This window comes from Clupea harengus, chromosome 22, assembly GCF_900700415.2.
Source record: "Clupea harengus chromosome 22, Ch_v2.0.2, whole genome shotgun sequence".
Lineage (NCBI taxonomy): Eukaryota > Metazoa > Chordata > Actinopteri > Clupeiformes > Clupeidae > Clupea > Clupea harengus.
In genome coordinates this window covers 5052840-5065457 of record NC_045173.1, presented here as the reverse complement: position 1 = coordinate 5065457, position 12618 = coordinate 5052840, and the positions used below count along the sequence as shown (strand labels likewise).

The 12618-nt window shown below is 42.6% G+C and overlaps 1 protein-coding gene across 1 annotated transcript; it reads right to left on the bottom strand.

The window, feature by feature from the left end:
* Positions 1–235: 235 nt before the first annotated feature.
* Positions 236–1680, bottom strand: LOC122128662. Its single transcript, XM_042703093.1, has 3 exons — positions 1429–1680; positions 748–1041; positions 236–667 (listed from the first exon to the last, which is right to left on the bottom strand). The coding sequence occupies exons 1-3, from the start codon at positions 1678–1680 to the stop codon at positions 236–238; spliced, it is 978 nt and encodes a 325-aa protein (XP_042559027.1).
* Between the last annotated feature and the right edge of the window lie 10938 nt (positions 1681–12618).

Genomic DNA, 12618 nt, shown 5'->3' with positions numbered 1-12618 from the left:
TTGAAGCAAACACCAAATGCTACTACTACTAATTATAATTTGTAAGTGTAATCTGATGTAGTCGAGATACAGTTGCTTATACACAAAGCTCATCCAGCTAAAGAGCCCTCATCCCCATTTGAAGCCCAAGAGTATCGGTAGCCCATAAATAGTTTTACATCTGGTCTGGTTTATGACTCCAACTGAACTGCACAGTCACAGTTTATAGAAGAGTGTGTATGCTCCAGGCCAGACACTAGACCTTGAGATAAAGCAGTGGGAGCATAACTATGGGCCACAGCCAGATGGAGAGGTTAAGGCAGTGCACTGCACTGGAGGTGGTGGCTATCTGCGTCACTGTGGCGTTGGCTGTGGGAGTCTGAGGGGTGGTGGCAGAGGAGAGGCCTCTAATTGAAGCAGAGCAGACACCAGCATTGCCCACGTCGTCAACCATGACCAGTTCCACCACCTCAGAACAGCAGGAGGCGCTGTAGGACGCAAAAGAGATGCCTGTACCAGAAGAGCTGGTGCTGAGGGTGCCATTGCCCTGCTGGAGTGTTACAAGAACAATGCCTGTCCCATTGCCATCAGTCAGGTTGGCAGAGAGCTGCCAAGTAGCCTGGCTGCAGTCTTGTGGACAGTTGGCAGTGAGGTCCACTTGGCACACAGGACGGGTGAAGTCAGTCACCTGTGAAAAAGAAACCAAAGGCCTGTCAGTTTGTCATTAAATGACTGGTAGTCAAGTACTTAAAGAAACCTTAAAGTTACCTTAGTGGCAACAGCAAAGCTAATGACAACATAGTTGGAGTCGGTGGCTCCAGGAGCTTCTGCCTCGATGGTCAGCGTGACGTCGGTGCCTGAAGGGGTGTCTGACGGAGCTGTGAGAGTCACTGTGCCCTCAGCACGGCCTTCAGCCTCCAGAGTCACACTGCTGGGGAAGGACACGCTGAAGCCGCGGTCGTTCCTCACTCGGATGGTATAGCTACCTGCTGTGGTGTTGGTTTCCACTGTGAAGGGCACAGTAATGGTTGCTCCAGGTTCCAAAGTGCCGTTTACTGAGGCCTGTGATGAGGAGGCATCATAAGAATACACCTTTAGTGTCGTCAACTGGGATGGCTCTGCCAGTATCCTCTAACGCATTTGATTACCTCATCTATAAAATATGATATTAATAAAATATTAATAAACATTGATAGAAATGGACATGTTCTATGAAGTATCTAGATCCTCAGGTGTAAATAACATGCATCTGAGGTTACATTCACAAAATGGGAAAGAAAAGATAATCTTGAGGTAAAATTTTGAAAATCTGAACTCATCCTTTGACCGCATAGTACAATTCCAAGTTCCACATTGAAATTGCCATAATTATACAACATCTCAAACATGACACATGCCAAAGATTCTGACTTTAAGGAGGAATTAGATGTTAAAACACTGTTAGCTCACCGTCACAGCCACCCTGGAGGCCCTGAGCTGTGTAGAGGACTGCCTAAGGAAGAGGATGGGGGAGGACCGGGAGGCCCCACTGGTTTCCCCCCTCAGATGGATGATGAAGTTTCCCACTGGCAGTTCATCTACCGTTACCAGGAAGTCCTCACCTCCTAATACCTCCATGGTTCCATTTACAGCCCCAGATCCAGAGACAGGCACCAGAGCCACCTCAGTCACCCTCAATGAATCACTTCCTGTTACTGACATCAAGAGGGTAGCGCTCTTACCTGTTTTGGAAAGACAATTGATTATTAAGTGGTAACAAACAAACTAAAGAAAAATCTTACAAAAGATGGAATCAAGGTGGTGCTGCTTTCTGTCCCCTTCATCCAAATATCAGTCATGTACAGATTAAGCTGATGTACTCCTGCAAATGCATCTTATTAACAAGCACTATTGGAGTGCTTTGAACGTACCAACGGATGGACGACTCTGTTTTAGGCTAAAATCTCCATGTGCTGCGCCAAAAGCCTCCACAAAGTTGAACAAGAAGTTGATGGAACTTTGACCTGCACAGAAACACACACAGAGGCACACACAGTATGAAGTTACATGTAGGTTATCGCTATGTTCCATCATATTTCTCTGCACCAAATTTTGAGAACTGCTCACCTGTGACTTTGACAGTAAATGTTGCTCTGGAGTGTATGGTGATATCCCACAGTCCTGTGCGGTTGTGGGTCTTGACTTGCATACGATGTAGGTTTCCCACCCTCTGAATCGTACCCAGAGGTCCCTCTGACACCTCATGGCTCTGTGACTCGCCTGAAATGGATTACAGGTTCAAATATTCATTGAAGGAAAAAGAGACATCTCTGACTAATTTGTCAAAACATTGTACGATGCATCACAGTTTCATTGATGCATTCATGTAACAGAAAGATCCACATCTGCCGTGTGAAACTGAATGCATGGACAACATTTAAATGCAAGGAAAATATCTAGTAACTGTCTAAATATCTAATTTGTACACAGACATGGGTCAAACCTGTGGGACTGTAGAGAGTAAACGCAGGTGAGGACCCTGTGATGTACAGCGTCACATTGGACACCAACTCGTCCAGCAGGAAGGAGAAGTTCTCAGTCCTCACCGGGGTCCTCACTGCCTGGAGCAGGGTCACCTGAGGGGGGCAGAATTACATTTTATTAACCCACCAGCACAGAAAGCCAAGCTAACCAGTCTTTAAAACACAAAATGATCTGTCATCCCTAATCAATGTGGAAACCTATCAGGTACCAGAGCAGGGGTTGAGGAGTCCTCTATGATCACAGTGGCCTGAGGCAGTGAGGACTTGGAGACCTCTATGGCCTGGCCCCCTGAAGCCTGTGCCAGGTCCCGGTAGAGCTGAGCATCTGCCTCAGATAAGCGGGGTATCTGCCTCAGATTCAACGTGGGGCTCCTAGAGCGCTTAAGGCGACGTGCTGAGCTGGAAGGATCAGATAGCATAAAGGTGACCTATGGGACAAGATATGTGCTTTTAGATAGCATACAAAAACACGAGAAATATTACACACGAAGAGTATCTACATGTACACAGTTCTGAACAGAGTATGTAAACATTACCAATATATGCAGGCTCAGATTAACAAATAGTTGTAATATTGTTGTGTTATATGTTGTTGTTGTGTTTTATGTCGTCCCTCGTCGCACCAACAGGAGAAGCACTCCAAATTTCGTTGTATGCGAATACAATGACAATAAAGGCTTTTCTATTCTATTCTACTTTGCAAACTTTTCGAATACAAAAAAAGCATGTACAGCTAGTTGACATAAAAACAGACAAAAAGCCTACAGACATGAACACAGACATGTGTCACAGAGACACAAAAAGCAAGGTTGCTCCCACCAAATTCACCTTTGACTTGGTGCTCTCAGTCAGTGCAGTCACAGTGCTCTTCAGCTCAGCATCTTTGGCAGGAGCGTCGGTGAAGACGAAGATGTCAGAGGAAGGGGGAGCTGCAGTGAGCGCCAGCTGGTCATCGGACGACAACAGAACATTACCGTTTACTCATGCTCATGCATAGAATCCTTCCTGACAACTGTCAAAACTGGAGACAATTTTCTTAATTCATGATAGCTAACTTTGTTCTGCCTCCAGGCATTTAATTTGAATTGTTACGCTTGCAACGTGTAAAATTTCAGTTTCATCCAGACTCTTATTTTGACGTTTGTATTTTTTGAGCTGTACAGGAAGTAAGCAGGTAAATTGTTTAGAATAATTTAGAAACGGCAAGCTGATTAAGAGTGCAGACGGTCATTACGCCGGAAAGATTCCTTCTTACAGGTTGATTCCCCAGCAGAGGCATCGCTGTATGTATCTTGTTATAACTAAGTTAATTCATTAGTATGTTCATGTCATGGTTTAAAAACGAAGTTATAATGCTAAAACCTAAGTGGCAATGTTAAAATATGGATGTTAGTTCTAACACGTGGATGCTATTACGATAATGCTAGCTCTAGGAAAGGTTAACAGTTAGCTTTACATGTGATTTATATACTTCATGGAACTAGGTGACTTAACTAATTGCAATATTTTGCTGTTGTTTCCTAGTTTCACTCTCTTTCATCTTTTGATCTTATCAATGGGGATTCAGTACAACGTGAAGAGTGAAAATAAAGCTGCAAACAAGAATTTAAGGCATTCTTCATGTTCATGAAAAGAAGAGAGGTTAACTTGCTGTCTAGTTGAAGTTATCACACCTCAATGAGGACAGTACAAACTTGATCTGTACATAATGTGATTTAACTTAATGTGAACACATACAACCACTGTTAAAAGTCTTAGAGGATAATCAATGATGTGGATTGAGTCACTAAATCATAATATTCATTGATTTAAGAGGTTACAGTTTTACATACCAGTAGTCCTGATAAACTCATTTCAGGAAAATCCCCTCCACCCGAGGCACTGAGCTTGTTGATGTGCTGCTTGAAAATATCTGCATCAGTTGTCCTGATCAGTGGCCCGAAGCCTGTACAATCACAGACAGAGACACCAGCTAATGAGTTAATGAACATGTGGAACGACAAGACCTGTGCATTTCAGTGCTGAGGTCCTCCATCTTCCCTGTTAGAGGAGTGTGCGCCCCCTGCTGGTCTGACCTGGGTCATTAAATGGGACCAGGATGTACTCTGAGGGCTCCTCCTGGGTGCCACGTTTGAGATCGATGATGGCGAATGAGACCCGCTTTACCTCGGCAATGTCATCAGACATGCTGCCTGTGGTGTCAACCACGAAACAAAGCACGGATGATTGTGACACTCCCACTAACCTGAAGGAGAAAGACAGAGAGGGGGAGAGAGAGAGAGGTTGGTTTTTCATGCACAGACTTCCTGCAAAGTGGTAAAATACAGAGTTTTCAATCATTCAATCAGTCAGTCTGTATTACCGCAGGAAGTCTTTGTCCCCGGTGGTCAGTCTGATGTCCTCCAGGAGCTCCATGGTGGCGGTGATGGCCACCTGTGCTGCTCGCAGGTGCAAGTGCCCATGGCTCGCTGTGGTGTCATCCTTGTTAATCCCACCAACTGGATCCTGATAACTGGTCTTGTCAAAAGAACCACCATGGCTGCACTTTCCTGCAGTGAGTTGAGCACACATTAATGCGTTATATACTGTATGTTGATGTCTCTGATGGGCTATGAGCATCAGTAGAGCATTCATGAACAAATGAGTATACAGGTCTAAAGCACTGATATGTGATTTTGAAAAGGGAATAGATGCGAACATGAAAACCTGGTGGCTTGGCTGAAGAGAAGAGGCTCAAGTAGCCTGATGTGAGTTTCTTCTCCTGTAGGATCTCAGGTAGGAGGTTATCACTGCAGTCTCCTCCTATGCAGTTCCTGCAGGTGGCTCTATCAGGACCTGGAAAATAAATATTACGCAGTGTGTTTGAGCTTAGATGAGAGAAAGAGAGTGGGTGTAAGAAACAGCATTGTGGACTGTTTATCTAAGAACAATGCCTGGTAATTCAGGTAATTCAAAAAAAGATTTAGTGAGTGACATGAGTAGGTTTTGACACAAGTGATAGTAGCTGAGAGGAAAATGAGTTGTATCAAGAGTACCTCAGGTGATGCATGAATGATGCATGGCTTTGAATGCATTAGCCATCAAATATACCACCCACACACACCCTGACACACACACACACACACCTGCCAGATTATCCAAAGGCGTGTCTGCCCTGATCAAATTGTAGAATGGTACTGTGTTTCCTATCTCTATCCAGTTACTGTGGCTGTAGAAATCCTGTGCAAAAAAGAGATGTTGATTGTCATTAGTGTTAATGTTAAAGTGAGAAGGTGTCCATGTGTCTGTGGCATACCGAAGGAAGGAGCTGAAAGAGGCTCTGTCCATCTGTTTACATGTCAACATAAGTGTGTGGAAAGAGTGAGCTTTTACTGTCAGCAGTGCTGACTGATAGGACAAGCCATGGGTGTGCCTGCTGAATGTCAACACTCAAGGTATGTTCTATTGACCAACACCTGCTTCCTATGAAGAAGGGGTGATTGGTGAACTAATATTTGTATTTGTATGTAATCCCGAAGTAGGTTTAGCCTAGGCAAAAATGTACATGTAACGTCCTACATTTGTAATGCAATGTTTGTGCCTTTCTGAATAATGTATTTGAATTTATGAACATCCCTATTATGCAGATGACAACCTTACAGAATGAGCAAGCCTGAGAATTGACTTTGCACTACCAATTACTTTGACAGGAGCTATAGCCTGCACACCACACAATTCCACTTGTAAATGTAAATGTACTACAAAAGAACAAGTCAGTACCTAGTGTTAAAGAGTGAAACCAAACTGACTTGCTGTTTAGTTCATGACTTCAAAATGTCTCCCAACAACACATCATGAAGCTAGGAGAATCCAGGGCAAAACGACTGAAACTCTCCAACAACCAACCACTCTGTGTGACAACAGCTCTACCTCATCCACAGTAACCGCTCAAGCACACACACACTTATTATGGACACACGCATTCACCTGCAGTGTGTGACAGGCAGCACCCAAGCTGATTCTGGCAGAGACGAAGCTCCCTTGTTTTACGGCAGCCTTGACGGCAGCGGCACCCTGGGCCACCACGTCTCGCCCTTCAGCGAATGTCTCATCATTGAAGTGGTGCGGAGCGCTCAGAGCCTGAAGAACGTCCACAGCCGCATTGCTCATGTACGTATTAGTCACAGCTGTCTGGAAGGGCAGGGCCGACAAGATGGAGGACTCCCCTGAGGAGCATGCCTGCTGCAGGGTGTATGCCGTTAGCCTATCATCAATCTGAGAGACGGGTTTTTAAGGGAGAGCAGTGAAAAACAAAGCAAGATTAATGAATGACTAGAGATCATAAGAACATAGTTGGAATATAATCTGTATGGCTCATGCCGTCTCTAAACTTCATGAAACGTAACACTACAGAAGCCTCCTACACGGCCTCAATAACTTGTCAAACTAGTTTTTCACCAAAGGATACAAGTCTATTTTCATACCGTGTTTCATCACACTGATAGGACTCAGTGAATTATAGAGCCTAGTGTTTTTTAAATCAGTGTATATTACAGTGATTGCCGTGTAGATCTGGGAATTTTGACTGAACATCCAGCGCATCCCTCACTATCTCTCTCTAAGAGGTGTGTTACATGAGCTCACTGGTCTCTCACAGGCAAGGTGAAGTCCTGGCCTTGGGCTGCGGCCATTGCACGGCACACTTGGCCAGTCTTGCGGAAGATGGCCCTCTGGGTGATGTCACGGTGTGTGAGAGAGCCACCCCCAGGAAAGAGTAGCGGCTTGAAGGTTTCGGTGAGTGGGCAGAAGAACAGTGTCAACCAGAGCAGAGATGCGTGGGCTGTGACTGAAGAGAACATGATGATGAAGCTCGGCTCCACAAAGAGTTCCTGGGCAGAGAAAAGTTTTGACCTTTCTTTTAATGATTGCCTTTTCCTCTTGTTCTCTCTCTCTCACACACTTCCCCACTCCACCTCATTCACTCTTTCCAACACACAAAACTGTACAATGGAAACATTTTTGTATTCTTATTAAATACTATTTGAAGTTAGGTATTCTTTATAAATACTGTTAGATTTGGGTGTTTATTATATCAGACTATAATTTTACCTATCAGACAAAATACCAATTCAACCCCCACAAGTTAGTTTACACAGCACCAGGCTAGAGCCATCAAGGCGGCTCCTGGCCTTTTGTCTATGTTGATGGGCCATCAGACCTGGTTCCTGGCTTTTGTGTGTCTTGGAGCCAGAGCTATTAGAGTCTGATTGTTGGCTTTTGTCTACAGCCTCGACAAGATGGCTGAAGCAAAGACATTAGCATCCATACCTGGTATGACCACATATAGCCCTTGGTCAAACTAGACTTCCCCCTTGACCTCCAGACACACCCATCCCCTCCCCTACACACAAACATTAATTCTACAGTATAAATGTATGTACATCTCTGTAATGTTTGAGGAGATGGAGAAAGAAGGCCGACCCGTTACCAGCAGACGTGCCTCGTGCATGCTCGTGTTGTGTCGCGGTGACCGTGGCTGAATAAACACATTCTTTCGCTAAGCCGTCTTCCACAAATCTGTTATTCTGAAGAAGCTAACTTGAACGAAGCCTGGGCCTCCGACGAATTCACCGGAGAACAGCAGATTCTTTCAATACTCATTTGACTAAAGATTGCTGCTTCAGACACAAAACAGTGTCAGCAAAGATCAACTCTCTCCCATTCAGATAAAATACAAAGGAACCAAACTAACCAGCAAATGGTACTACAGACCATTTGCTGGCATTTGATTTGCTGGTTACTGCAATATATAGGCCTATAATAAAGGCCTATAATCCTATTCCAATTTTAATCTCTACCCAATGCATAGTTAAAAACAAAGGCCATAGATACAATAGTAACAATAGAAGTCCAGTGAATATTCTATCTTTACCCTGGCATATTCCTCCTTCGTGTCAGCCACTCTATCCAAATATTTCAATGGCACTGCTAAATATTAGGTCCCTATCAGGCAAAACATTTCTCATTAACGATCTTATATGTGAACGTAAATTAGACTGTATGTTTTTAACGGAAACCTGGCTAAACATAAATGGGTCTGCAGCTCTTATTGAAGCGTCCCCTCCCAATTATAGCTTTTTTCAGTCCATTAGAACTGTTAAAAAGACAACCACCATAACCACGTATGCCCTGTGCTGCAGGAGCATCTCCTTCGATGATTTTGCCTCGTTTGAATATCATGCCATAGTTCTAGTGCCAGCCTCCTGTTCTGACAGTAACTGTGTATAGCCACCCAAGCAATGTCCCACTTTTCTAACAGACTTTTCAGAACTATTCTCCATTATCCACACAAACTACGATAAGATTATTATCACTGGTGATTTTAACATACATGTGGATAATGGGAACGACTCAAAGGCCAGGGATTTTATGAATCTCTTGAATTCCATGGACTTTACACAACACATTACTGAACCCACTCACCACCGTGGCCACACCCTTGATGTAGTGATTACAAAGGGTCTTACAACTGTTATATCGTCTATCTGTGATCTTGCTCTTTCCGACCACTTCTGTATTTTCTTTACAGCACTGGTACCTAAAGTTAAAAATAGTGCTGAATGTTTTATTAAGAAACGCTATCTTAACTCTGCAGCAGCTGAGAATTTCAAAGTAATGATGAACATAACTAGTACAAAAACCCCAGAGGCGGGGACATCATGTGTTAATGATCTAGAAACTACTCTCAATACAAAATTAAGGACAGTACTTGACTCTGTAGCACACTTGAAACAAAAAAAGGTTTTAGCCAAACAAAAAGCTCCATGGAGAAATGAGGAAATTATTAAACTTAAGAGATCTTGCAGAAGGTCTGAGCGTATATGGAGAAAGACCAAGCTAGAGGTCCATCTTGATATTTTTAAGGATTATCTTTCAGTCTTTAATAAAGCAATAAGAAATGCTAGGAAGGATAATTTCTCTAATTTGATATCTAGAAATTCTAACAATTCCAGGGTGCTCTTTTCAACAATCTACAGCGTTATAAATCCTGCACCCAAAGTAGATGATAGTCTCTTTTCCACCTCCAAATGTGAGGAATTTGCAGCATGCTTCAGAGATAAGATAACGAACATTAGGATGAATATTGCTCAGGAAATTCCAAATGTCTTGTTTTCTGATCCTCTTCCACCATGCTGACTGATATAGAAATGCTGAGCAAAGTAGTGTCACAACTGAAGCCGTCTACATGCCCTCTTGATCCCATTCCCACCAAATTTTTTAGGACCAGCTTTAACTCTGTGTCTAAGGACATTCTAGCCATTGTAAACTGTTCCCTGCTTACAGGTATTTTCCTATCAGAACTTAAAACTGCCCTGGTGAGACCCCTCCTGAAGAAAAGCAATTTAGACTCTTCAGTTCTAAACAATTTTAGACCCATCTCCAACCTTCCCTTTCTAAGCAAAATCCTGGAAAAAATAGTCTTTAAACAGTTAAATAATTTCCTAGATGATAACTGTGCCTTAGACACTTCCCAATCTGGCTTTCATTCCAATCATAGCACAGAAACGGCATTAGTCAAGGTTGTAAATGACCTCAGGATTAATGCTGACTCCGAAAAACTATCTGTCTTGACCCTTCTGGATCTGAGCGCAGCCTTTGATACTGTCGATCATTATATCCTTATTGATAGACTTGAAAATTGGGTTGGCCTCGCTGGTCCAGTACTAAACTCGTTTAGGACCTATCTAACTGGCCGGGAATACTTTGTCGCCCTCGGAGACCACAGCTCAAAAAGTATTTGTATGACCTGTGGGGTCCCTCAAGGATCCATTTTAGGGCCTTTACTTTTCAGTCTATACATGTTACCCCTTGGTAGTGTCATTAGGAGGCACAACATCAATTATCATAGCTATTTAGATGACACCCAGCTCTATATTTCTGTAACACCCAACAACTACAGCTCTATTGATTGTTTGGTAAATTGCATTTCTGATACAAATGTATGGATGTCACAAAACTTTCTCCAGCTCAACCAAGATAAAACACAGGTCACAGAGTCAAACTATTTGCACATTTAAAAACACTAGCACTTAACACCAAGCACCAAGCCAGAAACCTAGGTGTCATATTTGACTCAGATCTCAATTTTGAAACCATTATCAAAAGTATAATTAAAACATCTTTTTATCACCTAAAAAAAATATTGCTAAGGTGCAACCGTTTCTCTCTCAGGCTGACACTAAAAGACTGATGCACGCGTCTATCACGAGCAGGCTAGACTACTGTAACTCGCTTTTGTCTGGTCTACCAAAAAAATACATTAGTCAACTACAAACAATACAGAATGCAGCAGCGCGAGTCCTCACTAAAACAAGACGGAGAGCACACATCACACCAGTATTAAAATCACTGCAATGGTTACCTGTTAGTTTCAGAATAAATTTCAAGATTCTCTTACTAGTCTATAAATCACTCCATAGTCATGCACATGAACAGACATGCTCTCAAGGTACACACCCAGTAGATTACTGAGGTCCTCTGGCACTGAACTAACAGTTCCACAAGCCAGGACAAAGAGACATGGGAAAGCAGCTTTTAGTTTCTACGCCCCCAGCCTTTGGAATACTCTGCCAGAATACCTAAGAATGGCTGAAACGGTGAAACCTGGCATTGAGGTTGCCCTGCCCAATCTGGTGTCGCGCCTCTCGTCTCTCACTCCTGTGATGCTTTTCCATGGGCCACTTGGTGGATAGGAGAACAGATGCTGGTGTGGAGAAGAAGTTTAATTAACCACAGTTTAAGGAAAAGATAATACATGACAAATAGGAAAGGACTCTTAGCCATAGCGTAGTCAATGGCAAGGTAAGTGCAAGGTAGAACTGGTATGAAATGCGGCGTACAAATAAAGTTTGATTTGATTTGATTTGATATCAATGATTGGTAAGAAATGTTAATCACTTGCTATCACACCTCCAATATGACTCAATTAGAATTATACTTATTTAAAATATATATATATATATATATATATATATATATAATAAAACACATACAATTGTTTGTTTCTGTAAATCAAAAAACAAGTTAAACAAAAAATTCAGATTATTAGAATAATTTTTCTACCTGTGCTGGGTGAGGACCGGTCTAAGCGCTCGGGAGCTTTTCACCTGCTCAGGTGAGTCCCTGGTATTTATACTGGCATCCACTCCTCCCTCACTTGACTAACTGTCACACAACTCCCCAACGACACAGACGAGTGTGTAGGAAATTCCATGTTTCATCAGCAGTGCGTGTTTCAGTGGCGGCTCCTGAAAAAATTCTCAGGGGGGGCAATTTTTTTGATAATGATTAAGGCGACCCATTCAGTAGGTACATTAAGTTAGCTGATTAACTCATACAGCAATACCTTTTTGTCCACTATTGGCAGCACACAACAGTAATATGTCCCCTCTTGCTAAATAGCTAGAGTTGCAAGTTACAGGTGGAAAGCTATAGACAAAAGTTGCATCCAGGAGCCTTCATAAGCAAACATGATGTGGCTCCACATTAAATTATCCCACTTTTTCATTATCCACGTGTCTCAAATGTTGTATGATGTAACATAAGTCAAAACCAACAATATTTATTGACTGATCTTGAAAGTATTAGCTTACAAAAGCAAAATAAGTCATCACATAAAAAAATTATTCAGTGTTAGTGCAAGAAGCGAACTGTGAAACACACTGTGAAACCTATAAAAAGTGACTGGTATATGAAATACAGACCGCGTTAGCCACTTCACGACCGCGATTTTCTTTCGTTCCAATTCTTGGATGTAGGATTTCCCTCCCTTTGTAGAAACCTGTTGAATGGATACATTTGGTCTAGGAAGTCTTAATTGTTTTGTTGTCAATTTATCTTCATTAGTACGCTGACTAAAAAGGAGTTTCTGTCAAAGAGCGAATCGAGTTATTGCACTGAACAGGGCAGCCAATCTGACAGAATATGCCTCCGTCAAAGCTGTATGACGTTCGTATAGGCTTGTACGTCCACTACTTATGACACGACATGGAGGGGCGAGCCCTCCCGGAAGCCATAGAGAATGCATTGAGAGCTCTGTTTTGTGAAAAAAATTGATTTAACATGGGAGTCAATGGGA

Bases quoted from the DNA above. Each gene is read 5' to 3' on its own strand.
- LOC122128662 (XM_042703093.1), bottom strand. From the start codon at position 1,680: ATGTCAGTAACAGGAAGTGATTCATTGAGGGTGACTGAGGTGGCTCTG. The intron at 1,042-1,428 runs GTGAGCTAACAG...TCCTCATCACAG, and splicing joins CCTCCAGGGTGGCTGTGACG to GCCTCAGTAAACGGCACTTT. The intron at 668-747 runs GTAACTTTAAGG...TCTTTTTCACAG, and splicing joins GCTTTGCTGTTGCCACTAAG to GTGACTGACTTCACCCGTCC.